Genomic DNA, 27,599 nt, shown 5'->3' with positions numbered 1-27,599 from the left:
CTGAGGCTCGTTCCCTTCCGGTTCATAAACCGGTGACGTTCTTAGTTCCCAGGCTCTGATTGGTTTTACAACGCCAAAATAAAGGCCCGTTGAAGAACATGTAGATATGCGGGCGGGCTCGGCGGCGCCCCAGAGTTGGTGGGAGGGAGCGCGCGAATTTTCCTAAGGCCCTTGCGGTGGCCCACCCTCTGCCCTGGGTGTCATTGGCGGCGGGTTGAAGTTCTGCTATCCGCTCCGCCCCTAGTTGGTTAGGTTTCCTGGGCGGAGGTAGGAGCAGTGGAGGGGGAAACCGCAGGCCTGCTAGGCCTTGGGGGCCCAGCACTTCCTTTGTTTCATCCGTCTCTTGGAAGCGCCGGCTTTAGGAGCCTTTGTGAGCTAAGGCTGGAAGGCAGAGGGTAGGGTGTCTGGGATTGACTCTAGGGACGCTGCTCCAGAATATATCCTCACTGCCTAAGCATTTTTTTCTCTCCAGAGCCCCACTGTCCTTAGGGTTCGTGTCATCTCCCTCTGTCCACAGTAGCCAAGCAGTCTGATTACATCAGCCGTGTGGTCATCCCTCAGGATCAAGTGTACATTCTTCCACGTATTTAAAAAGGCCTTTTTTTTTTTTTTTAAGGTCTTGCGGAGCTGGAGAAATGGGTCAGTGGTTAAGAACACTTGTTGCTCTTCTGGATGACCTAGATTCGATTCCCAGCACCCACATGGCTGCTCACAACTGTCTGTAACTCCAGTTACAGTGGATCTGACACCGTCACTCACACAGACACATATATGCAGGCAAAATATCAATGCACATAAGATAAAAATTAAAAAAAAAAACAACAGAAAGGGCTCCCAGCACTCCAGGAGACAGAGGCAGACAGCTCTGAGTGGTTTGTGTTTTTGGGTTCTTTGTGATTTTGTTGTGTTTTGTTTTTTGAGACAGAGTGCGCTCTCTCTCTCTCTCTCTTTCTTTCTCAGCTACCGCCTGGCAGCTCTGGGTATTTTATTTTTTCTATAGGTTCTGATAAGTGCGTAAAGTCAAATATGTTGACCATTATGGTTTCATGTTGAATATAAACAGTTGGATTTCTGACTGGCCTGCATAGTGACACCCTGCCAGAAATAATCCTGTAGATCTAGCTTTTTAAAAAATATTTAAGAGCTCTCTTTTTAAATATTTATTTTTATTTTTGTGTCTATGTGTGTTTGTGTGTGGGGGTTCTTTCAGAGTACAGAAGAGGGCATTAGATCCCCTAGAAGTGAAGTATTACATAGTTGTGAGCTGCCTTTGGAATCTAAGAGCTCTGTCCTCTGGAAGAGCTCTTAACTACTTTGGAACCATCTCCATTGCCTATCTTTTTGGGTTTTATTTTTGTTTGTTTGTTTTGACAGAGTCTCCATATATAACCCTGATCTCTGCCTCTAGGTGAGCATCACCTCACCCCGCTTATCTGATTTTTGAGATAGGGTCTCACTCTGTAGCATATAAGGGCTGGCCTGGAAGTCACCCTGCAACCCTGGCTTGCCTCTGAACCACCACTCACCAACTCTCACCCTGCCCTGCAGGTTTTGGAGTCTTAAAACAGGAGCTAGCCAGGTGAGGTGGTGGTGCACGCCTTTAGTCTCAGCACAGGGAGGCAGAAGCAAGCAGATCTCTATGAATTCAAGGCCAGTCTGGTCTACATAGCAAGCTCCAGTCTGACCAGAGCAACTGAATGAGACCCTGTCTCAAAAAGCCAAAAAGAAGGGAGCTGAGGAGAAGGTTCAGTGGTTAACAGCACTTGTTCTTTCAGAGAATCAATTCCCAGCACCCACTTGGAGGTTCACAATCATCTGTAATTCCAGTATCTAATATCTGAGACCTTCTTCTGGTCTCCATGGGCACCAAGCACACACACACACACAAATTGCACATATAAAAGCAAAACACATAAAATTAAGTGAATATAAATCTAATAAGATTTTTTTTAAAGCCAAAAAGGAATAGGCCATGTGTGCTGGCACATGCCTTTAATCCCAGCACTCAGGAGGCAGAGGCAGGCTAATTCTTGTGAGTTCAAAGCCAGCCTGGTCTACATGGTGAGTTCCAGGACAGCCAGGGCTACAGAGTGAGACCCTGTCTCAAAAAAAAAAAAAAGGAACATGAGCTACAGATACAAAAAGCAGTTTCACTCATAGCTTCAGATGCCAAACAAGTGTCCTAAGAGCTAGGGCAATCACTCAGCTTTTCTGTTTTGCCTTTCATTCAGTTTCATTCCCCAGTTTCATTCTGGGGGACTGAATGGGGCACCATTCAGATTCCTAGAGTAAGGACTGAGAACATTTGAAGGCCAGTTCAGTGGCCATTTCTTGTGTGCCTGATTTCTGAATCCTGCCCTGGCTGGGCTCTGCTGGGTGGATGAAGGACTTCTGAGGATTAGTCAAGGCTCAGATAGAATGGAAGGCAGGTAGGGTGGGTTGCTTTGACAAATAAGGGGACTTGTGTGAGGCACTGTTGGAATGTGTCTCCTGACAAAGCAGCTCACATGGATGCATGCCCATTCATGTGTTGTGAGAAGACATACAAGCTTGCTTGACTTGATGGAGGATTCCAACATTGCTACTTCTGATACAAGCTTCTGGAAGTCCAAGACTTGGGCCTGTCAACTTCTAGCTAGTTTCCAGGCCTTTTCTTCAAGGCTCTGTGAGCACCTGGCAGCATCTTAGAGAAAGGCTTCGGTACTAAGAGCAAGTAGAGACCAAGAACTAAAGGAGTAAGTATTCTTTCTGGCCAAGAAAGTTGATTGCACACAATTGAAGAGCCAGAATAGTCTCCCCCTCCTGCCAGAACTCCAGGTCAGTGTCATATGTGTTCACATGCACTTTGATATCCATTCGTGCATGTACAGGTCTGGACTCCTTTTGTATTTTAGTACCTAAGTTCCTTGCCTTTCTCTTACTATCTGTATACCCCAGGGCCTTCTCCATCAAACTGAAGACAGGTGGATTGTCATCTGCCTCCTGCCTTCCCAACTGAGTAGAAAAGCCTAGTGTGGTTGTACATACCTATAATTCTTGTACTTGGCAGAGGCAGAAAGATTGCCTCAAGTTTGAAGCCAGCCTGGATTGTGTAAGGAGTACCAGGCCAACCAAGGCTACAGAGTGAAACCCTATGAATGAGACCCTATCTCAAAACTTGTAATACAAAACATCACAAATTGACCGATGAGTAGGTCTTGCCTTCTGGCTTAGAGTTGGTGGGGGTGGAGCAAATCCCCTTTATCCCTAGATAAAAGAGGCAATAGGAGTTGCTCCCAGGCTGTCTCAGAGTACAGGTCCCTACAGGTGCAAGATGCAAGAGAAAAGAGACAAAAAGAGTCTCTTCCGGCAGCAGGAAGTGGTAACTACCTATGGGGAAATGAGGCTAGTTCTTTCCTTTGGTGCTGAGTAGAAGGGGAACTGTAGCTGAACACTATTCCTCCCCCTCGGGGCCCAGAGGGGACACAGGCCTGCAGTTCTCTGGGGGACTTCCCATTAGCTGTCAGGGCTCCCTTAGGCCTCACTCAGGGCTGTGACTCCAGGAAGGAGGATGGCATCTGATGTCCAGGGAGGCTGGGGGGAGGGAGGCCGTCTAGGGGCAGTCTTGGGACTGGAGCAGCTATGGCGCCAATGTCCACTAGTATTGAGGGCCAGTGGGCACAGGGGTGTGGTCTGACTTTGGGGACCACAGATAGCTTTCTGCAGATGGTGAGGAACAGCAGCAGGTGGTCCCAGGCATGTTGGGGCTCTCTTGCATTGGCTGCTTGATGCTGAATCTTAGGGCTCAAGGTGATCTAAGTAGAGGAGCAGAGCAAGACAGCCTGCCTCAAGAGCCGTGTGCTGGGAAGGGGCGCCTTCTCCTTAAGAGGCCCACCCAAGCAGCAGGCAGCGCTTGGTCCTGGTCGCCCCGCCCCTCCCGGGGACCGTGCTGGGGGCGGGGCGAGGCGGGGCAGGGCGGAGCTGGCGGACTGTGCTGGCCTTGGCGCCCCTGGTCCCTGTGCTCCGCGGTCTCCCTTTGCCGCCGCGTGGGAGCATCAGGACTCGAAGGCACGCTCAGCCCTCGACCATGGCGGCACACGGGAAGCTGCGGCGGGAGCGGGGGCCGCAGGCTGAGTATGAGGCACAAGTCAAAGGTGAGAAGGCGCTTCAGGCCTGGTTTACTGCGGAGACCCCCAAGTCCCCGCTGCTGAACCTCAGATATCCCCGGAACGGGGTGGAGGAGGGAGCCCAGCCCCTGCTTCTTGGAGCCTTTGGCCTCAACTGCCTGCCTATGCCCTCCCTCCCGCCTCTGTACTCAACTTGGCTCGCCTGCTGCTCACTCAGGCAGCAATGACTCTGGTAGCCTGAGGGAAGGGCAGACTGAGAGGGTGGCTTTCTAGCTGGATGTAATGGGCCACCTTGACTTTTCTGGTGGCCTGACACCTCACTCTTAACACCACTAGAATCCATGAAGCCTTAGCACCTTCGCCTCCCTTTGGCACTCAAATAGCTTGCTTAGGGTTGTTGGCCCTGGGTCAAGTTGAAAGACTGAATGTGGGTTAGAGAAATTCAACTGGACTGACTTTACAGCCTTGGGATATTAGACCTCTGGATTCTGGCAAACAGGTCGATGCAAATCACATGCAAATAAGCTTTGTAAGTTCTTAGCTGACAGCTTCATTTCTTCAGGGTGTGGTAGGTAACTCTTGCACAGGAAAGGAGGCAGCATCTAACTGCCCCTCCCCCAGTTTCTTGTTGCCTCCAGATATCTTGACTCCCATTACCACTCTATTTTTTTTTTTTTTTACCTGTTGTGGATACAAGCTCAGAGAAGCAGTGTCACATAGCACAACAGCTCCCAAGAAGAGGAATAAAATGACCTTTGGATTTTTCCAACCTGTAGATGCAATTCCAATGTTCTTATTTGGTGCAAGCAACTTATACCAAAGTGTGTCTTAGTGATGTGTTGCTGCTATAGTGGTGAGCATAGCTGCCTTTGAAAGTTTGACCTAGTCCTCATCTTGGTGTCCAGAGCCAGCTTGAGGTGACTGCAGAGGGTGAGCCAGCAGGTGGAGACAAAGATCCTATCCTACTTCCTCAAAATGTTGAGAAGCAGCTGGGCGGTGGTGGTGCATGTCTTATAATCCCAGCACTCTGGGAGACAGAGGCAGGTGGATCTCTGAGTTCAAGTCCAGCTTGGTCTAAAGAGTGAGTTCCGGGACAGCCAGGGCTACAGAGAAACCTTGTATCAAAAAAACACAAAACAAACAAAAAAACAACAAACATTGTTGTGAAGCCCAAGGACCTTGAAAAGTCTTCAATCACTTCAATCAGCAAACACAGGTCAATTAGTTCTCACCAAGAAACTGAAGTTTGGCACAAGACTGTCTTTAAGATAGCCCTTGCTCATTCAGGGTGTCTAGCTTTTGTGGCTTTTATTTCTCATGGCCCTCCCTCAAAAAAAGGAAAAAAGGTCTTCCAACTATGCTGGAATAGGGGCACTGTCTTCAGACTTTAAATTCTGAAAGGTCAGCATAGTCGTGGTTTGGAGGCCATCTATTCTACTCCACTGGTCAGCAGAAGTGAGAGTGAATGCCTGGCTCACAGGAAGTGCTCGAGGGGCCTGGGTCCCAGCTTTGCAATGCAAATATGCAGGATTTCTCACTCTTTTTTGTCAGCAGTTCTTTTGTTTGTTTGGGTGGGTGGGTGGGACTGGAGCTTGGTTTGTAACTCAGGCTAGTCTTGAACTCATTGTTTTACTCAAGCTGGTCTGTAACTTGCAGCATCCTCTGCCTCAACCTTCCAGGGCTGGGATGGCAAGCCTGTGCCACCACACTCAGCTGCCAGATCTTTTTTTTTTTTTTTTTAAATACATCTGTTTTGCTCTAGACTCTGGGAATACTTTATTGTATAAAAGAGAAGCAGTCCTTCTTGGTGCTTCATAGGCCTAAGGAGAGAAAAATTACACACAGTTGATTTCATGTATGATGATAACTACTGCAAAGGACAGCCAAGGTGCCAAGAGCACATGGGGGCTAGACAAGGGCCAGAGCTAGTTTGGTAGAGATCTCTTTGAGCTGAGATCTGAAAGCTCTGCCATGGCACAGCCTGGAGTCTTGGGGCAGCAGTTTCCTGCCTTCTGTGGACCTCAGATGCAATTGGCTTGCAATCTATAGCTCTGTGACACCAGCTGGTGTGCATGTTCAGACCGGAAGTGCTATTGCTACTGGTGGAGAACCCATACAATACTATGGTCTGCTGGTGCACTTAGCATTGTGCAGCTATAATAGGTCCCTCCTTGGCAGCACATCCTTTTTGGAGAGCAGGGCAACCTACAAGGAAGGGCATGCTGGGGACTCTTGAGCCCCTGCTTGGAATGAACTTAAATTGCCATTCTTCAAAACCTTTAGTCTCATTTAATAGAGATTCCCCTAATTGAAGTCAGCAGCATTAACACTCATCCTAATGAGTGGCTGGTGACAGTGACACTTGGTATTGTGGGCTTTGCTTTGGCTTCAGTGTTGGGGGTTTGCACACGCGCGCGCGCACACACACACACACACACACACACACACACACACACACACAAGCTCCCTTCTCCCTGACTTGTCCCCATGGTAGAAATTTAGCAATCCAGTGACCAGGTTAAGAAGCCCACCCCAAGAGAGTCCAGTGTGTAGGGTAGAAGGCTGATGAGTAGGCCATGCACACAGCTGGATCTGGAGCACCTGGACTCAGGAAAAGAAGTAAGTCCCACCATAGAGTGGAGTCTGAGAGCAGGCAGGGGACATACTGAGAAAGGAAATTAGAAGGGGAGATGGGGAGGTCTGGGCAGGAGCTACCTAAGGAGGCCTTTCATCTCATAGCCCTAGGAAAGTCACTGTCAAGACAAAAGACCACCCATTCTGATCTCTTCACAGTGGATTTCTATTGAACTCTGGGGCTTGCCTTTCAGACTGGCTCCCAGTACCCACCATATTTTCCTTAGACAAGTGTAGTAGCTGCCCCTTGGGCTCTACACAGCAGCCGGAGGAACCCTGAAAATGAAATGAGTCCATAGGGCTCTACTCTATGGCTTGCCTTTCCCTGGGCATTCAGCTGGAATCCTGGACCACAAGCTTTTGGTCATCTGCCCCCCTCCCCTCCTTCCGGATTCCTCCCCCTTGCTTTGTTTGTTTTTGAGACAGGGTTTCTCTGTTGTAACAGTCCTGACTGTCCTGGAACTAGCTCTGTAGACACGGCTGGCCTTAAACTCACAGAGATCCACCTGTCTCTGCCTCCCAAGTGCTGGGATTAGAGGTGTGTGTCACCACTGCCTGGCTCCCCCTTGCTTTTTGTATACTTTTTTTTAGAATATATTTTATTTTTTTATGTGCATTTGTGGTCTTGCCATGGGTGTCGGGTCCCCTGAAACTGGAGTTACAGACAGGTGTGAGCTACCATGTGGTTGCTGGGAATTGAACTCAGGACCTCTGGAAGAAGAGTCAGCGCTCTTAACCCCTGAGCCATCTCTCTAGCCCTTGTATACTTTTTTTAAGGCAGTGTCTCCTGTAGCCCAGGCAAGCCTCAAAGATGTAGCCAAAGATGATCTTGAATTTTGGATATTCCTGCTTGTACTTTTTAAGTATTGCTATTACAGATGTGCACCACCACACTTGGCCTGTGTGTGCATCTTGTAAGTACCAATCATTGCTCCTGGTCATTCTACCATGGCTCTCTTTCCAATCTACCATGGCTCTTTTCCCATGCTATCTGTCCCCCACTATGGTCCCAACTCCAGTGGAGCAGGCACTGTGTCTAGAATATGCCTGGAATGAAATAGATACAAAGTCACCATTCTACTAAATGAAGAAATCAATTAGTGTTCTGCTCTGAGGATATGGCTGAAGACCTACCTATCTGTGGACATCCTGCTTTCTAGAAGCCAAGACAGTGTGTCTTTTTGCTTGATGTATTGATACGTGGGTTGTGGTGCTCATCTGGGTCTTTGGTCTGGGTATGTAGGGCATCATGTTGCTAGCAGCTTGCAAGACAGGCAGCTTTTGCTTGAGATATGGGTGAGGGAAGAAGTATTGCTAAATCAAGCTAGAGATAAGATGTCAAAAGGCCTGTGGTGGTGTGGGGCCCTCAGCTATGACTCCCCTGTAGGATAGAGGGAAAAACTCTGGGGTGGGTAACTGCCAGTAGAAAACAACAAACAGAAAACTTAGGCCAGCTCCTCTGTCCCTTCACTTATCAACCTTGACCAGAACACTATGGGACCAGTTTGACCTGGCCTGAAGTCCCTGAAGGCTTGGCAGAGTGCCACAGCAGTCCTGCCCCTGAGCAGCTTCTTGTATCTGTTTAGAAGCCACAGCACAGAGTTTTCTGCCTCAGGGCCCTTCCCAAGTGCACACGGGCTGCTGAGCCTGGGTACCTTGCTTCAGGGCACCCTTCTTTCTTCTGCACTTAGTTCCAGTTTTTAGCACAGTCAGGTGCCAAGGAACCTTTGGTGTGGACAGGATGGCTGTCTGTCTGTCTGTCTGTCTGTCTTTGCCTCCCTTACCTCTTAGTGGCCTGGTTGGTTCACGCCATGCATGTTGGCCAGGCCTGAACCGAGGTCCCCTTGCAGAGATGCGCTCGCAGTTGAGTGAGCAGCTCCGTTGCCTGGAGCTTCAGGGAGAGCTGCGGCGAGATTTGCTGCAGGAGCTAGCTGAGTTCATGCGGCGCCGGGCAGAGGTGGAGCTGGAGTATTCTCGGGGCCTGGACAAGTTGGCTGAACGCTTTGCCAGCCGCAGTGGTCGTCTGGGGGGCAGCAGCCGGGAGCAGCAAAGCTTCTGGTAGGTACCACACTGGCAGCAGTACCTTGCAGGGCCTAAGACCTAGGCTCCCTGGTCTGAGTATTCCTCTGCTACAGGAAGGAGCCGACTCTCCTGTCACCCTTGCACTGCTGGTCTATGTTGCTGGAGCACACACGGCAGCAGAGTCGAGAAAGTGCCGTCCTCAGCGAGGTGCTGGCTGGGCCCCTGGCTCAGCGCCTGAGTCATATTGCTGAGGATGTGGGACGCATAGTCAAAAAGGTAGGGTAACAGAAGTTGTGGAGGGCCTCAGAATCTAACAAAGCCAATGGGGATCTATCTGGAGGTACTGTGGTTAAGATGCATGGGGGGCCAGGTGGAAGTTGCAGCTCAAGGTTGGCTTGTACCAATCTCAGGTGGGATGGGTTGTCACAGGATGGTGAGAGGCAATGCTATGGTCACACATACCCCTTCATCTCTAGAGTAAGGACCTGGTGCAGCAGCTGCAAGATGAGCTCCTGGAGGTGGTCTCAGAACTCCAGACAGTAAGCAGGACCCACTGTGTGCTGATCAGGGGGAAGCAGGAACGGTCCCATGCCATTGCATCTCCCAGTGAGGCTCAAGAGAATGGGTGCTCAGGGATGACCTGAGGGTGGGGGCGGGAGGGAACAGCAGGCATGGGCCTCTATGCTTTGGGGACAGAGTGGTTAGATGACAACATACTTAGGTAAAATGGCCCAACGCTCAGATCTGAATCCCAGGGGCGCTGAGGGGTACTGTTCCTGGTCATGACCTTCAGCAGGGCTTCCTTTCCTGGGCTTCCCTGTAGACCAAGAAGACATATCACGTGTACCACTTGGAGAGCATGAATGCTGAGACCAAACTCCGGGAAGCTGAGCGGCAGGAAGAGAAGCGGTCAGGCCGGAATGCCCTGCCCACCAGCACTGCTGCCTCTGCCAGCACCACGACTACTGTTACCACCACTGAGACAGGGCCCCTCCGAAAGAGCTCTCTCAAGAAAGGAGGGCGGCTAGTGGAGAAGGTGGGCCTGGAAAGCTATGGGCCCCTCTCTGTCCAGCTCTGATGGCTCTGGCCTTTGTCCAGGGGGCCTTTCTTTCTATAAGCTCTTGGCTGTCCCTGGGGCAAAAGTGTGGGGGAAGAACCATAGGCCTCTAGCAAGTTTTTTTTCTTCCTGGTCAGACCTGATAGCTCTGAGATGTAGAAAGACAATGCTACAGAGATTTCAACAGACCTGAAAGATAGGGAAAGACACAGTGAAAGATTGATTCTATCACATTATGCTCCAAGCATGTTGTCCCACAGCCCTGCTAGAACACAGAGCTGTAGTACTCTAAGCCTGGATGACTTTTTCCTAGCTAGCTTTTAGGAGTTTTTAGGAGCACAAGAACTCAGGATGAGTGAGACTCGGTGCCATTCTGGGAGAAGCATTCAAGGGGACCCCATGGAAAGAATGGAGAGGCTCCAAGCTAAGTGGGGCTGAGAGCAATGGCTTTTGTTTTGTGCCACCCCCATGTGGAGCCTAAGTGGCTTTCTCATACATTTTCCTAGTTCATACCTCTGTCACAGGGTCTGAATATGAATGCCTTTTATTTAGCCATCTGTTTCTATGTGTCCTACTTCCACTTCTTTGGAGAATGACGGTGAGGCATGTTGGGGACTCAAACCAAGGTAAGAGTGGGGGTGAGGGGATTAGCCCTTGCCAAGAGATCAAAAGTAGCCAGTTAAGAGCTAGGGAGTCAAGACAGGTTCTGGGAGTTGAGTAGGAGACTCTGTTCACAGTAGCACTGAGCATTGAGGGTGCACCAAGGGTTGGTGTGTGGCAGCATAAAGAAGTTCATGTCAAGTTAAGTATGAGGGACTGTGGCACATTGGGCATGCTTGTTGGTAGAGGGAATGTGAAAAAGTAGAGATAAAAGTGGTCTCCACATGGGTGACCCTGGTGTGCCTTGGTGTCTTGAGCAGCGTCAGGCCAAGTTCTTGGAGCATAAACTTAAGTGCACTAAGGCCCGAAACGAGTACCTGCTCAGCCTGGCCAGTGTCAATGCCGCCGTCAGCAACTACTACTTGCATGATATCTTGGACCTCATGGATGTAAGTCCTGTGTAGGCAGGCAAGTGGACCATGGTATTGGAGCTTAAATGCTTGGAGCCGTTGGCTCTGGCTTCAGGCCCACAACAGTGTCTGCTTGCTTCTTTCCAGTGCTGTGACACAGGTTTCCACTTGGCCCTGGGGCAGGCCCTCCGGAGCTACACAGCTGCAGAGAACCTCACCCACGTCTCCCAGATACAGGGATTGGGCAGCCTGGAAGAGGCTCTGGAGGCCCTAGATCCTCCAGGGGACAAGGCCAAGGTGCTTGAGGTTCATGCCAGGGCCTTCTGTCCCGATCCACGCTTTGACTACCAGCCCCATGAAGGTGATGAGGTGAGGGTTAGTTTATTCCACCCCCTGCTCCTGCTACCCTTAAAGCCCAAGCATGATTTCAAAGGGCTTCACATTCTCTGGACTTCATGCCAATGTGGGTCAGTCACATAATTTACACTTTTCTAAAACAAAACAAACAAATTCCAGGATGCTGAAGGTCCTTATTTCTCAGCTCTTTAATCCATGGCCTCTGGCCCATTAGAACAGTTTGCTGTGGCAGTTCACTTAGGGGGCTGCCATCAAACACAATGCAACCACAGCAGTCCAGATGGCTGTCCATACACTATACGTTGAAAACTCTTTGTAGCCATATATGGTAGTGCATGCCAGTCATCCTAGCACTGGGGAAATGAAGGCAAAAGGATTACCCTAAGTTTAAGGCTAGCCTGGACTACATAATGAAACCCACAGCTTGGGCTTAAGTGTAAAAACCTGTCAACAAACAGACAAACTGACAACACCACCAACAAATTTCATAATTTGGGAGGAAATATAGCATGCAGAATAATTTCTTCTTTCTTTCCTTCCTTCGTTTTTTTTTTTTTTTTTTTTTTTTTGGTTTTTCGAGACAGGGTTTCTCTGTGTAGCTTTGCGCCTTTCCTAGATCTCGCTGTGTAGACCAGGCTGGCCTCGAACTCACAAAGATCCGCCTGCCTCTGCCTCCCGAGTGCTGGGATTAAAGGTGTGCACCACCACTGCCTGGCAGGGTTTCTTTACGTAACAGCCTGGCTGTCCTGGAACTTGCTTTGTAGTCCAGGCTGGCCTCGAACTCAGAAATCCACCTGCCTCTGCTTCCCCAGTGCTGGGGTTAAAGGTGTGTACCACCACCACCTGGCATATGGCATCATTTCTTTCTTTCTTTTCTTTTCTTTTCTTTTCTTTTTTTTTTTTTTTCAAGACAGGGTTTCTCTGTGTAGCCCTGGCTGTTCTGGAACTCTCTCTGTAGATCAGGCTGGCCTTGAACTCACAGAGATCTGCCTGCATCTGCCTCCTGACTGCTGAGATTAAAGGTGTGCACCACCACATCAGGCATATAGCATCATTTCTAACCTGACATCTGTCCTCATGTCATAAACTTTTAGAGTAGAGTGCTTACCTAGCATGCATGAAGAAGCCCTTGGTTCTATTCCCAGCACCTGGCATGGTGGTGAATGCCTGTGATCCTAGCACTCAGGAGTTGGAGGCAAGCAACAGAGATGTACCATGTTTCCTCAGGCCTATCCTTAATGCCTTGTCTGAATTCTGTGCCCTGGCCTAGTCCCTGGTACTACCCTCTGCAGGTGGCTGAGATCCAGGTTGAGATGGAACTTCGGGATGAGATTTTGCCCAGAGCCCAAAACATCCAGAGTCGCCTGGACCAAAAGACCATCGAGACAGAAGAGGCATGAATGGCCAAGCCTGGGGTGGGGACAGGCCTTAGAGCTTTCTTTAGCTTCAGCTGCCCAGACAGTTCCTTCCTAGTTGGCAGTAGCTTTCCTTTCCTCTTTCTGCAGATTTAGGCTTCTTTCCTCCCACACTGTCCTCTACTCACTGCCTTGGCACTGTCCCCTCAGGTGAATAAGACACTGAAGGCAACACTTCAGGCTCTGCTAGAGGTGGTGGCATCAGAGGATGGGGACATGCTGGACTCTTTACAGGCCAGCCCCTCCACTGAGTCCCTCAAGTCCACAAACTCAGACCCAGGCACCCGACAGACAGGCCGAAGACGGAGCCAGCAGCAGGAGACAGAGACCTTCTACATTACGGTGGGGCTGAACTGGCGGAACAAGGCCACAAAGGGCAGCAGAGGGAAAGGAGGCTGAGTTGAGGTTCAAACTAGGGACTCTTCTTTGGGTTTTCCAGAAGCTGCAGGAGTATCTGAGTGGCCGGAGCATTCTTGCCAAGCTGCAGGCCAAGCATGAAAAGCTGCAGGAGGCCATACAACGAGGTGGGTCCTGCTCCAGGTACACCCTCTCTAGGGCCCAAAGCTGCCCCTGTCCTCCTCCCTCTGATCTGACCCATGCTCCTCCTTGACCAGAGAGGTTGTTTGGCATGCAGGGACTAACCGAGCATAGGTACTGACTTCTCTTCTACCCCATGATCCTTTTACTATCCTGAGCTTTCAGTCCAAGCCTCCTCTCTCTGGGGTTAATTGAAGATCCCTAGCCTGAGAGACAGACCAATATTTTCTCCTTTCCAGGTAACAAGGAAGAGCGAAAAACATCTTGGTGAGTCCTTGATGAGGTACTGGCATATTTAGAGGTCCCCATCTCCCTATTCTTACTGTCTAGCTCTAGCTCTACTGCCAGCACCCTGTGGCCTGGCTGGCTTACGGATGGGAAGGCTTCTCCATGGCTTGTTCCCCTAAGAGGAAGTTCCCATTCTTTTCAGGACCCAGTGCACAGAGAGAAAATTCCACAAGAGCCACCATACCCTTCCTAGCTCCCAGTGTAACCAGAGACTCTTTGGAGGTGACCTGGAGACGTTTATCCGGGTATTTGCTTTGCCCTACACTCCAACTCATTGGAGGCCATCCCTGTCCCTTCTGGTCTTTCTCCAGCTTTGGTGGCCCAAGCAACTGCCTAATCCCAGTGCTCTCTAGTCCCAACCTTCCTGGGTGGAGCTCAAGTGCCTCTTCCTATGCAAGCCATCTGCCAGTGCTGCTGAGGTCTCCCTGGGCTTCCCAGTGTCCTGTACACAATTAAAGGGAACTATTTTTTTGTTACTGTTGTTTGCTTTTGGTTTTTGAGACAGATTCTCACTCTGTAGACCAGGCTGGCCCCAAACTCACAGAGACCTGCCTGCCTCTGCCTCCCAAGTGCTGGGACTAAAGACATGTGCCACCACCACCCAGCTTTAAAGGGAACTCTTAAACTCAGAAAACCTGGAGCTCCAGGAGCTGGGTTCAATTCCTAGTACTCACATGGCAGCTCATAACTGTCTGTACCTCCAGTTTCAGGGGATCCGACACCTTCACACAGACATGAATGCAGGCAAAACACCAATGCACATAAAATCTTTAAAAATTAAATACATACTTGAAAAGAAAAAAAGAAAAGAAAACCTGGGGCTGCAACATTTTTAGGGATAAAATGTGATTAGGATCAGCACAAGATGCTTATAGGCCATACTTCTAGCCTGTATGGCATAACAGTATCATTTGCAATTGTGCCATTATGTACCTAGAGTATTCATAAGAATCAGACCATTTAAATGAGCATATATAAGTTTTGCAGGGTTTTTTTTTTGTTGTTGTTGTTTTTGTTTTTTTGAGACAGGGTTTCTCTGTGTAGCTTTGCGCCTTTCCTGGAACTCACTTGGTAGCCCAGGCTGGCCTCGAACTCACAGAGATCCGCCTGGCTCTGCCTCCCAAGTGCTGGGATTAAAGGCATGTGCCACCAACGCCCGGCCAGTTTTGCAGTGTTTTGACTGAAAGTCAACACCTGGATTTTGATTGCCTTGTTACAGTTGCAACAATTTACAAATAAAAGGTAAAGTGATGGCACCAGCAAATCAGTTTCTTCATGGAGATTGCAATAAACTACACTATAACACTATTAGGAGAAAAGTGATAGAATGACCAGAGGACATGCTGTGTCCTAGTGAAATAAATGTGTTCTCTGTCCCCAGAGCTCAGGCCAACCTGTGCCCCCTGTGGTGGAGAGCTGCATCCGTTTCATTAACCTCAATGGTAAGTGTAGTCTATCTTCTGCCACACTGGCACTGGGTATTTGTGAGAGAAGGGATTCTGCCTATCAGCTCCTTGTCTTCCATAGGCCTACAGCATGAAGGCATCTTCCGGGTATCAGGTGCCCAGGCCCGGATCTCTGAGATCCGAGATGCCTTTGAAAGAGGTGAGGACCAATGGATAAGTGTGGCAGTGGCTTCAGTAAGCATGGGTAACCTCTTCATTTTACCATGTTACCCTCCACAGGGGAGGATCCTTTGGTGGAAGGTTGTACTGCTCATGACCTAGACTCAGTGGCTGGGGTACTGAAGCTGTACTTCCGGAGCCTGGAGCCCCCACTCTTCCCCTTGGACATGTTTAACGAGCTGCTGGCCTCAGCAGGTGAGGCCCAAGGCCAGCTGGGTAGGAGGACCACCCAGTAATGCTAGTGGCTACAACTTTACTCAGTCTGCTCTCTTGGGCTGCCTTGACCACAGAACTGGAGGCTGTGGGTGAGCGGGTGGAGCCTGTGAGCCATCTGCTGTCCAGACTGCCCAGACCCGTGCTAGTAGTCCTGCGATATCTTTTCACCTTCCTTAACCAGTGAGTACTTCTGGGAAGCCAGTTGGCTGTTGGGGGTGAAGGGGTCACTAGTGAGGTAGCTCCCTGCCTATGACTTGTGTATTTCTCCAGCCTGACCCAGTACAGCGATGAGAACATGATGGACTCCTACAACCTTGCTGTATGCTTCGGGCCCACACTGTTGCCTGTGCCTGCTGGGCAGGACCCTGTAGCCTTGCAGGGCCGGGTGAACCAGCTGGTGCAGACTCTTATCCTTCAACCAGCTCGAGTTTTCCCACCCCTGACTATGTTGCCAGGCCCCATCTATGAGAAGTGCATGGCACCACCTTCTGCCAGCTGCCTGGGGTATGCTTTGGGGGCTTCTTGGGGGAGAGGGAATTTAGTAGAGGAAAGCCTGCCTTACTCTGCTTAAAACATCAGGGATGGCCAGTTGGAGAACCTTGTTGGGGAGCTGGAGTTGGAAGCTGGGACCACAGCTCAGGAGGATGGTGAGGAGGGATCAAGCAGGGAGGCTCTACCCCATCCTTTACCTGTGTACCCACTCTACCCTCAGCCTGACCCTCTTTTCCTGACAGACCAGGAAGGAATTATGGAGGCTGTGGCCTGCTTTGCCTACACTGGCCGGACAGCCCAGGAGCTGACATTCCAGCGAGGTGATGTGCTACGGCTGTATGCTCGGGCATCAAGTGACTGGTGGCGAGGAGAGCATGCTGGTGTGCAGGGACTCATTCCCCATAAGTACATCACACTGCCTGAGGGGTGAGTGAGCTGTAGCCCTGGGGAGGGCCCCATTGTATCTGCCTTGGATCCCCTGACCTGTGATGTTCATGGTTGCTTTTTAGCCCATACTGAGCATAGAGTCTTCTGGCCTTCTTTCTGGAAGTAGCCACTGTCATTCTGACATGCTTAAATAGGATTTGTTCTAACCAAGGTTGCTGCCCTCCCTAACCCTAAAACAGAGTCTATAGGACTGGGTTGCACCCAAGAACAACTATTCCCAACGCCTTTGATCGAGGAAGGGGACATTGACCTCCAAGCTCCAGCCAGGAAGGATTCCAAAGCAAGCCAGTCTTTTTCCTTCCCAGGGATGAGAAGCAGACAGCTGGTCTGCAGGCCACGGCGGAATCTGTGAGCCATCCAGAGAGCTTCCTGACGTTGGAGTTTACCAATCGGTGAGCCAGGAGAAGACAGGCCTTTAGAAAGACCCCTCAGCCCATGTGTGCTGTTAGAAATAGCAAGCACCAGGGGTCAGAGGCTACCTGCACTGTTAAGCTTGAGGATGTGGGTGGGCTCAGGCTTTGGCCACATGTGATTGGGGGAGTTGTTGCATAAAGGACACTAAGTGTGGACAGAACAGAGTCATCCTTCTTTGTGGCTGGGAGAGGTTCTAGAGGAATTTTGGGACCATGAAGGCTTACCTCTTTCCTTGGCCATACCTAAAAGATGGGCACTGCCAGCTTAGGTCAAGGATTTCCCAGGGCCATTGCCAATCTTCCTATCTATGCCTTGTAGGCTGGAACTAGGCACTCCACCTGAGGCTGTGAGCCCCTCTGGGCACAGACGACACTGTTTGGTCCCCACCTCCCCTGAGCAACATGTGGAGATGGATAAGGTAAGAGCCAGGACTGACTATGGGGCCAGGAAGGGGTGCCTCTTCTACATGGTCTCTGACCTCCCCAAGGTGAGGCTCATTGTTATTGTCCTTGGTCCCAGTCCAGGGGCACCTGGTGCCAGCAAGTCAAGTCACAATCTAGGGAGGGGCATGGGGACAAGGGGGAAGAGACGGGGTGGGTGGGACAGGGATAGGGGCACAGAAGCAGAGATAAGAGAGCAGTAGATCATCAGCCCAGCTGTGGTATGGGACTCACAACACTCTTGAGCTAGAGAGAAGCCAGACTGTTTAGATTGGTGTGGGCTAGAGGCTCCAGGATAGACTTCAAGGCTGGCACCTAGAGCTAGGCTTAGTTGCTTAGCAAGCCAGGGAGAGTGAAAGGACAGCTGACTGAGGAAGCAAAATAGTCTCAGAACAAGGCTCTGATGGGTGCCACACTTGGGGAGTCCCTTTTATACAGTGGATCCTTTGAGTCCCTATGAACTAAGCAGGGAATCCTTGAAGACAGTTGCTAAGTCTTAGGAAGAGTGTCCCCACTCCTAGTCCTAGGGAGCCTAGGGAAGGCTGGTAAACACACAGGAACTAAAGCCTGGCAGCTGGAAGACCCAAGGGAAGACACTGACCCAGGAGTCCCCAGCATGTTGACAGCCCCAGAGATCATGATGGAAGCTGTGATGTCAGCCAGAGAAAGAGTAGGGGTGAGAAGAGGGGGACCCAGGGCTCAGAGGGGCCTCCTCTTCAGAGCCAGACTAAGAAGTTACTGTCTGACAAGCAACACTGAAAGTGACTGGAGGAAGATAGCTGGAATGGAGTCAGGGAGGTCCCCTGGAGAAGAGAGCCTGGCTGCGGCTGCGATGTGGTAACCAAGGTCTCAGGTTGGGGAAACTCACTGTGCCCTCCATTTTTCCTTTCTGCTAGGCTGTGGCCCAGAACATGGACTCTGTGTTTAAGGAGCTCTTGGGAAAAGCTGCTGTCCGCCAGGGACATGGGCTAGCATCTACAGCCACCCCCAGTCTAGGAACCCGAAATCTGAAGCCCCTGGCCTGCAGCAGCTTCGGCAAAAACAAAGTTTTCTCCCGGGGACCAGGGGCTCCAGTTTCCCCCTCAGTCTCCCATCCCCAGGGTCCAGACTCAACTCGCAAGCCACTCTGAGGCAGCTTACCTCCAGCAGTCACCAGACCACATTCCCCCAGGCCTGTTGCCTCTCCACAGCCCTGCTCTAGGCCTCTTTGAGAAGTAACAAAGGAAGGAGGCTAGAGATAAGCCCTTCTGTGCCTTTGCTGGGAAACCTTAGGCTGTGGCTGTGGAAGATGGAAGTTGCAGCAATTCATAAAGACCCATGCGCTGGTTGCTGTTGTAATAACCTACACTCTGTTTTGTGGGGCTAAACAGGTCAGGTGCAGTACAGCTCTGAGAGCCTACATTGCTAGAGGCCAGATGCCAAGACAGAAGGTTGAACAGCTTCAGCAGCTTCTCTTGGGAAAGAGGGTCTTCTGACATGGCTCTGCCTGTTGTCATTTAGGGACTGCTCACAGAAGTGCAATCTTGATTGCTCATATCACAGGTTTCCAACCATGTGTATATCTATAGTTGTGGGGGTCCTTGTCTTTTTTTTTTTGGGGGGGGGGTTTTGAGACAGGGTTTCTCTGTGTAGCTTTGCGCCTTTTCCTAGAACTCACTTGGTAGCCCAGGCTGGCCTCGAACTCACAGAGATCCGCCTGGCTCTGCTTCCCAAGTGCTGGGATTAAAGGCGTGCGCCACCACCGCCCGGCAATGGGGGTCCTTGTCTTTATTCCAGCCTCTGTACCCACCATTTACCTGGTCTGAGGAAACCTTTTCCATGTGGAAAATGAATTGCAACTTTTATTAGGAAGATAGGCAGAAGGAAGGAATAACAGGAAGTTCTTCTAGCCCCATCCTGGTCCTTCCTTCAGCTCCCTGGGACTCCTCTTCACCCGCAGGGTACTTGCCAGGGTAAGAAGCACAAGCACCTCTGTTACCTGTTCCCCTCCTAGATCTTGAGGCCTCTGCCCCAGTTGCTTCCCATGTCTGGCACAAAGGAGCCAACTTAAGGGTTTCCTTGCAGTCCTGGAACATTCCTTCTTGCATACCTGGGGACAATGAGACCTAGGGAGGACCAAGAATGGCCAAGGTACCCCTCTCTTGGTACCCCCAGGGCCAACTCCAGACAGTCAGATGAGCTATAGGGAGCCTTTGGATGGAAAGAGCCCAGGGAATGCTCAGAAGGGTGTATCCTTGGTCAGAGAAGAGCTGGCAGTGGCACAGGACTCATCTTGAGGTCCCAGGCTGGGTGTGATGTGCCTCTGAGCACAGCAAAGCAGGCTACGTAGCTCTGAGGAGACGCTGCTACTGAAGGAAGCATAGATCCAGGGGTTGGTACAGCTGTTAAGGCTAGCCAGCAGCATGAGCAGCACAAAGGGAGGTCCTATGAAGGAGAGAAGAGTCCAGGTTGGAGCTCAGGGTGTCCCTTGCTCACGCTAGCAAGCCATGGGGGCACCACATGTGAACCCACTAGTTGGGCATAAAGGTAGCAAGTGGAGTACTCGGATGTGTATGGCCAAGCCCTTACCTCCCTCACCCCCAGCCTTAGCCACACCCACACCCACTTTCCAGTGGAGCCTCTGGGTCCCACGCTGCCCACAGCTGCACAAGGAAGAAGGGTGCCCAGCACAGCACGTAGACAATCACAATCACCAGTGTCATCCTCACAGTCTTGGCCATGGCTGCTGACACATGGGCTCCCTCGGTGGGACTGCCTGTCCGGTGCCCTCTGCGGCGCCTCCCTGCTCTCTCAGATGGCCCTGGCACCAGACTGGCATGAATCTCTCGGAAGATAAGAACCTGGCAGGCAGCAATGCCCAGGGCAGGTGCTATAAACACCATCAAGGCAATCCAGGTGACGTAGGCACGAAGGCCCCAGGGCTCTGCAAATCGGGCCCAGCAATCAAACACTCCACTGCCATTTCCCACATCTCGTTGAGCAAAAATGAAGAGCTGAGGCAGGCTGAGAAGGAGTGAGAAGGCCCAGGCCACCAGCACTGGCCGGTTCCAGCGAGCCCCACCTCCATGGCGATATGCCAGCATAGGGCGACAGATGGCGCGGTGGCGGTCTAGCGTCATGGCCAGGATCATATAAGAGGAGGCATACATGCCCACCATCTGCAGGTACTTGACGGCCCGACACAGGGCATCAGGACCATGGAAGCGGTCAGTGGCATCCCAGGCCAGCTGGGGCAGCACTTGAAACAGAGCCACAGCCAGGTCAGCTAGGCACAAATGACTAATGAAGACATGCATGGGTGCCCAGCGTCCACGCCGGCCCCGTCGTATTAGGGCTCCCAGCACCAAGCCATTGCTCAAGGCCACAGCCACAAAGACAGTAGAAAGCAGGGCCAGTTCAGCCCGGACTAGCAGTGGGTCTCGGTCATCCAGTAGCTCCTCCTGGCTGCTGTTGCTGGGAGAGCTAGGGGGCGAAAGAGGCCCAGGCACAGCTAGGCAAGGGTGAGAGGGACAAGGGACAAATTAGTGGGGTGCTATGTGTGCTCCCTAGAATGAGGAAGTTCCAATACTAGGGATGGTGGGCTGTGCAGCTGGTACCTTGAACCCCTTGTTGGTCTTATTGCCCATTTCCTGGCTCCCAGCAAAAGGGACTTCTAAGGAAGTGTGTGGTTTGGAAGACAGGTAGTGCTTGCCCTTCAACCCCTCCTGACAGCCTACCCATTCACAAGAAGGGAAAGAGGTTTTAGAAAAAGGGCCTTCATCAAACCCACCTAGCCCACCTGGCTCATCCAAGCAAGGGGTAGCAGAAACCCAGTGGCTGTAACCTTACCAGATATGGTGGACACGAGGAGCATGATGAGGGTGGCTGCACACCTGTCCCGGGACCCAACTCAGCCTCCACTCCAGGTGCCAGCCCCACTCTCCAGGGTCACTGTACAGGATAGAGGTGCCAGGAGGCAGGTACCTCTCTGAAGGTGCGTTCACAGGATGGAGGTCCAGGCTGTATTTAGGCCTGGGCAGGGAATATAAAGAACAGTCAGACAGAACAATACACAAAACCCAGGTTCCATCTAGGCAGTTCACAAGAGCCTGTGGTGATTAGGCATCAGAGGTAAACACTAAGATCTCCCTGCCCAAACAGCAGCTTGGGTAGAACCACCATTGGAGGGCTAAGGACTGGACAAGAGAAACCAAGTGTGCTTCTCAGGGCCCTTTTACAGCCCCTTACCTGCTTCAGCTCCTGGGCTTCTGGGCAGCTGGGCAGCAGCGTGAAGGTGGCCCAGTGTTCAGACTGCTCTCCATTGTCGGCCCCGCCCCAACCCAGCCTCAGGGAATGACCTGAACAGGAGACTTCCCCCTCCTCTCCCTCATGCGCCTCCCCTAGCCTCCCGCCTCCCCTGGCCTCCTTCCTCCATCTACCAGGAAGTAAGTTACTGCCCTCCAATTTCCTTTTCTGCCCCAGGCTTCTTAGGTCAGTCCCCAGGACCACCCCTCTCAAGCCCAGTCCCCATCTTGGTTCAGCAGCAACCTCCATCCTGCCTACCCCACAGGTTCATCTTTCTAGAATATCTGGTATGGCAGTGCTGTGAGAAACTATTTAGTGCAGCACCTCATCTACTAAAGTGGGGAACTGAGGCTGGAGATGGCTGGACCTGACCCAGAATCACTACTTTTTCATGGCAAATCCTTACCTTCTTTACCCAAGCCAGATGCCTTATTTTGTCTTCATTTCCTGGTGACAAAGGGCTAAAAGCCTGGAGATGGGAGAACCTCTAAGGACCATTCAAGCCCCTCCTCCTCAATTCGAGTTGGCTGCCCAGAGATGAGGGACAGAAAGGGAAGGGGTGGGGCTAGGGGTAAACCAGGGCTAAATGTGCCCCTATGTGATCCAGCTTCCTCCCCAGGGGCCTGTAGGAGCAACCACCCTCTTCCTCATGCCCCACCTGCAACCACCTGTCCCAGGAGGAAGGCCTTTCAGACTGATCTCCAGTATACTTACCCATTTCTCTCTTCATACACACACCCTCAAATACATGCTTCACACAACATGAAGACTCATACATTTGTGCACAAACAGCAGGCTCAGGGATCCAAGTTCCCTTCCCATGTGAAAGAACCTCAGGAGAGAACTTAGGGACACAGATGTTTAGGGCCTTCTATCACCCACATACCTGACTCCTGCCACCTGTAACTCACCAGCTCCCCCTCCTTCTATGGCTCTGTCTGTTCAAGTTAGCTTGGTTTAGTCCCAGGCTGTTGCCTGCTCACCCATCCAAGGCCAAGCTCCTTTTTTGCCTGTTTCTCGGTTTTCTTCCCTTGACCTACAAGGCTGGCAACCGAAACAGCAAGGCCCAGGGACCTTGCCAATGGTCAAGGTTTCCTCTTCCTGCACAGAGAGTCTGGTGGGGCTTTAGCACCTCTCTGCCCCTTGAGGTAGAGGAGACATGGAGTGGATGCCTTCATAAGAGACAGAGATGCACACCCAACCTCCATTCCTTGTGCATACATGCTATGCAGTTCAGACTTCCACATTCCCCATATACTACACAGGGACACACATCATCCAGCATACACTGCACATATATACACTATCACACACATATATATTGAATGTTTATCATGCTTTTGGGGGTCCTTTGGGTTTTGCTATTTTGAGACAGGATCTTCTGGTAAGCCTGGAGCTCCCTAAGTAAATTAGGTGGGCCTGAAACTTGCATGGATCCTCTGTCCTTTGCTTCCTAAGTGCAGATTATAGGACATACAGCACCATATTTTGCTTGTTTGTTCCTTTGTTTTTTGAGACAGGGTCGCTCTAAGTAGATCAGGCTGTCCTAGAACTTACTATGTAGACCATACTCTGTGACTTCAGACTCACAGAGATCCACCTGCCTCTGCCTCCCAAGTGCTGGGATTACAGGCATGTGACACCATTCTTTACATATTTTTGTTGTTGATTTGTTTGCTTTTTGTTTTTTGAGATAGAGTCTCTCTACATAGACCTGGCTGTCCTGAACTCAGAGATTCATCTGTGTTTGTCTTCTGAGTGTGGGAATTAAAGATGTGCACTACCATGCCATGTTTCACTGTAGATTTCTTTTTAAATTTATTTTATTACATTTATTTATGTGAGGGGGGTGTACACCACAGTGTGTATAGGTCAGAGGAAAACTTGTGGGAGTCATTTTTCTCCTTCCACCATGTAGGTCCTGAGAATCAAACTCTGGTTACCAGGTTTAGTGATAGGCATCTTTACCCACTAAGCCATCTTGCCAGCCCATCATTATTACTTTTTAATTCACGTTAATGTTGAATTAAGTTGAATTCTTTAATTCAACTTCACAGTGGAGAGATATCTACGTCTGTCCTTTGTACTTTATTGGTGTTTGTTGATGTTGCTGAATTTTTCATCTGCACTAAAGAAAAGTGGTTTATCCTGCTTGGAGATGTAGTGCTCTCTAAATATCAATTAGCTTAATTTGCTTGATAATACTGTTCAAATCTATATTCTGACATTTTTTTCTTTCTTATTTGATCAGTTCCTGAAAAACACATGTTATAGTGTCAAACTGTGTTGGGAGATTTGTTTATTTCTAGAGCCCTTTAGAGGGAACAAGTTTTACTTCGTGTATTTGAGAGATTTGGTATTAAGTCTTGTTATTTGTCCCTTTTTCAGTGTCCCTCCTATGTCTGGTTACACTTTATGCTGAATTCTACTTTATCTGGTGTTTTTAAAGCCACACCAGCTTTCCTGTGCTCCATGTTTGCTTGGTATATCTTTTTCCATACTTTGACTTTCAACATCTATTTATGCTTAAAAGTGCTTCTTGGAAATACCATATAGCTACTTTGTTTAAGATTGACACTCTCTGCCTTTTAACTGGTGTGTGGCAGATAGTGGCTTTCCAAGGTAGCCCCAACAATTTCTCCATCCCACATGTTCTCCTGGAGCCTTGCCACCTCCCATCAAGAGGTGAAATTTAACACTCACTGTACAATCCAAGTAGGTTTGCATGTTGCATGTGATTAAGATAATCTGCTAAAAGTGCTACTTGCTTTCTGAGGCTGGGTCAGAAAATTCAAGACGTGGCTTCTGCCTTATTAGCTGTGTACTCAGCCATCACAACCATGTTAGCTGCCTAACTTCCCTACCACCCCATGAGAAGACCTGAGCAGTCATCATGGAGAGAGTACAGAGAAGGGCTCACAGAGAGCATGAAGGAGACAGGCCCAGGCAGCTTTAGCTTGCTTCATCTGCAGCCCTGGTTGGACAGCAAGCTTGTGAAAAACCCAGAACTAGAATGACTTGGGTGAACCTCTCCCGAATTCTTTTTTAAAATATTATGGTCTGCTGGGCAGTGGTTGGCACACACCTTTAATCCCAGTACTCAGGAGGCAGAGGCAGGCAGATCCCTGTGAGTTCAAGGCCAGCCTGGTCTACAGAGTGAGTTCCAGGACAGCCAGGACTACACAGAAACCTTGTCTTGAAAAACTAGAAAAAAATTATGGTTTATCTATTTATTTAGCTGGTATTATGTGGGTAATTACAGATATAGTTTGACATTTTAACTATTTAAAATGTTCAGTTCTGCAGTATTAATTGCTTTCAGCTTTGGGGTGTGTGTGTGTGTGTGTGTGTGTGTGTGTGTGTGTGTGTGTGTGTGTGTTTAAATGTTTTGCCTGCATGCCTGCTTTTGCAGCACGTTCATATCTAGTTCCTACAGAAGTCATAAGAGGGCATCTGATCCCCCTGAAACTGGAGGTACATATGGTTGTGAGCCACTGTGGGTGCTAGGAACTGAACCTGGGTCTTCTGCAAGAGAGTGCTTTTAACTGCTGAACCATTTTCCAGCCTGCATTCACAGTGCTTACAGCCATCATTACTGTCATACTAGTCAGTAGCTGATGACCCCGAACTTCTAATCCCCCTGCCTCTACCTGAGATTATAGGAGTGCACTATCACACAGGGTTTGTGCAGTACTGGGAATGGAACTCAGGACTTTGTACATGGTAGGCAAGTACTCCATCAACTGAGCTCCATCCCCAGCTGGCATTTTTATGGCTGAGTACTATTTTGTTGGATTTATCTACTTGGCTGCTGATAGCGGCTTAGTTGCTTCCACTTTTTGGCTGTTGACATTTGCTCTCAGGTGAGCTCTATCCCAGCACCTGATGCTGACTGTATAGCAAGTTCCTCTGAATCGAAACATTCCTTCTGGTGGTATTGTGTTCCCCAAAATATTGTTCACCCTAATAAACTTATCTGGGGTCAGACAACAGAACAGCCACTAGACACAGAGGCCAGAAAATGGTGGCACACACACCTTTAATCCTAGCATTCCAGAGGCAGAGATCTACATGGATCTCTGTGAGTTCAAGGCCACACTGGAAACAGCCAGGCATGGTGACTCACGCCTTTAATCCCAGAAAGCGAGCCTTTAATCCCAGGGAGTGAGGCAGAAAGCAGAAAAGTATATAAGGTGTGAAAACCAGAAACTAGAAGCATTTGGCTGGTTAAGCTTTAGGCTTTTGAGCAGCAGTTCAGCTGAGATTCATTCTAGATGAGGACTGAGAGCCTTCCAGTCTGAGGAAACGGGATCAGCTGAGGAACTGGCAAGGTGAGGTGGCTGTGGCCTGTTCTGTCTCTCTGATCTTCCAGCGTTCACCCCAATAACTGGCTACAGGTTTGATTTTATTAAGAACTTTTAAGATTCATGCTACAGAGGGATGCTCATAAGACAAAACTAAGTAAACTTAGGAGGTTTAGAGCTCAGACAGCAACAAGATTCACAAGACCCTTCTCCAGGATAATGGAAGCTGTAATCAAGTGATGGGGACATTTTTTTTTTCTTTTCTGAAGCTGCCTTGGAATTGTGCAGGAAGCCTCGGGGTTGCAGCTTTCCTTAATCTCATCCATGTTGGAGTGGGCTTTTCAGATGCCTTCAAGTCACCCAAGCTCTCATAAATAAATAATTAAACTCATTGGTTCATTCATCATGCTAGACTTGAATGGACTCATTGCTTTGGTTTGTCATTGGCACCCTATCTGGGGTGAATAAATGTTTGTTTACATCCCCCAGCAAAAGTCAAACAGTCTGATCTCTGTTTGCTCCATTTTTATTTCTCTTTTTCTTCTTTTTTGGCTTTTGGGGGGACACTTTGAGTCTTTAGGAGTGTTTTCTGTTTATTGAATTTCTGTTTATTTATCTTGCAGTGCTGAGGATTGAACCCAGGTCTTTATGCACAGTAGGCAAATGCTCTATCTCTGAGCAACATCCTCAGCCCCTATTGGCATTTTAGTTATCATTTGAATTTGTGTATGCTATGCAAATGTCCTATCACTAAGTCATAGTACCCCCCACCCAAGAAAATTTTTTTTCTTTTCTTTTCTTTCTTTTTTTTTGTTTTTTTTTTTTGTTGTTTTTTTTGTTTTTTGTTTTTTTTTTTTGAGACAGGGTTTCTCTGTGTAGCTTTGCGCCTTTCCTGGGACTCACTTGGTAGCCCAGGCTGGCCTCGAACTCACAGAGATCCGCCTGGCTCTGCCTCCCAAGTGCTGGGATTAAAGGCGTGCACCACCACCGCCCGTTTCTTTTCTTTTTGAAACAGTCTCATGTAGCACTGGAGTGGTGGTTTGAATAAGATTGGCCCCCATAGGCTCATATATTTGAATGCTTGGTCCCTAGTAGGTGGAATTGTTTGGGAAGGATTAGAAGGTGTGGCCTTGTTGGAGAGGGTATGTCACTGGGAGTGGGCTTTGAGGTTTCAAAAGCTGGTGCCATTTCCTAGTTAGCATCTCTCTCTGCCTCTCTTTCTCTGTCTTGTGCTTGTGTATCAGATGTAAGTTCTCAGTTACTGCTTCAGGGCTATGCCTGTCTGTCTGCCTATTGCCATCCTCCCTGCCATGATGGCCATGAGCTCACCCTCTTAAACTGTAAGCCCCCATTAAACACTTTCTTCTATAAGTTGCCTTAGTCATAGTGTCTTGTCACAGCAATTGAAAAGAAACTGAGATACCAGGCTAACCTCAGACTTGCTAAATAGCAGAGGCTAACCTTAAACACCTTATCTGCTTGCCTTCATGTCTTACTTTTCTATTGCTGTGATAAAATGCCATGACTATGGAAATTTTTAAAAGAAAGAGTATAATTGGGTTTATGGTTCCAGAGGGATAGAATTTATGATGTCAGAGCAAGGTCACATAGGTATGTGGCTGGAGCAACAGCTAAGAGCTGATATCATGATCTGCAAGCAGGAGTCAGAGAGTATACTGGAAATCCCATGAGTCTTTTGGAACCTCAGAGCCTGCCCCTAGAGACACATCTCCTTCAACAAGACCACACCTCTTAATCCTTCACAGACAGTCTCCAACTGGCAACCAAATATTCAAATATATGAGCCTATGAAGGCCATTCTTATTCAAACCACCACACTTCAAATGCTAGGATTACAGACATGTGCCACCACACCAGGACTCTTTTTTCCATGTTTTTGTTTTGTTTTGCTTTGTGTTGTTTGTTTTCGAGACAGGGTTTATGTGCATAA

General features: G+C 49.5%; 2 protein-coding genes across 2 annotated transcripts; one reads left to right on the top strand and one right to left on the bottom strand.

Moving 5' to 3' along the window:
• The first annotated feature begins 3,971 nt into the window (after positions 1–3,971).
• Arhgap4 (Rho GTPase activating protein 4) lies at positions 3,972–18,401 on the top strand. Its single transcript, XM_059251160.1, has 22 exons — positions 3,972–4,133; positions 8,591–8,798; positions 8,876–9,038; positions 9,239–9,301; positions 9,586–9,798; positions 10,740–10,868; positions 10,977–11,198; positions 12,479–12,580; positions 12,752–12,943; positions 13,041–13,125; positions 13,378–13,405; positions 13,569–13,671; positions 14,808–14,868; positions 14,954–15,031; positions 15,112–15,246; positions 15,342–15,447; positions 15,538–15,771; positions 15,847–15,914; positions 16,002–16,185; positions 16,512–16,598; positions 16,939–17,038; positions 17,957–18,401. The coding sequence occupies exons 1-22, from the start codon at positions 4,067–4,069 to the stop codon at positions 18,188–18,190; spliced, it is 2,862 nt and encodes a 953-aa protein (XP_059107143.1). The 5' UTR covers positions 3,972–4,066; the 3' UTR covers positions 18,191–18,401.
• An 877-nt stretch (positions 18,402–19,278) lies between these two features.
• On the bottom strand, positions 19,279–20,913 carry Avpr2 (arginine vasopressin receptor 2). The gene is made up of 3 exons (XM_059251565.1): positions 20,889–20,913; positions 19,666–20,550; positions 19,279–19,484 (listed from the first exon to the last, which is right to left on the bottom strand). Exons 1-3 carry the CDS (start codon positions 20,911–20,913, stop codon positions 19,279–19,281), a joined length of 1,116 nt encoding a protein of 371 aa, XP_059107548.1.
• Positions 20,914–27,599: the final 6,686 nt, after the last annotated feature.

This window comes from Peromyscus eremicus, chromosome X (genome assembly GCF_949786415.1).
Source record: "Peromyscus eremicus chromosome X, PerEre_H2_v1, whole genome shotgun sequence".
NCBI classification, from domain to species: domain Eukaryota; kingdom Metazoa; phylum Chordata; class Mammalia; order Rodentia; family Cricetidae; genus Peromyscus; species Peromyscus eremicus.
The sequence above is the reverse complement of the archived record's forward strand: the minus strand, read 5'-3'. Positions and strand labels throughout refer to the sequence as shown.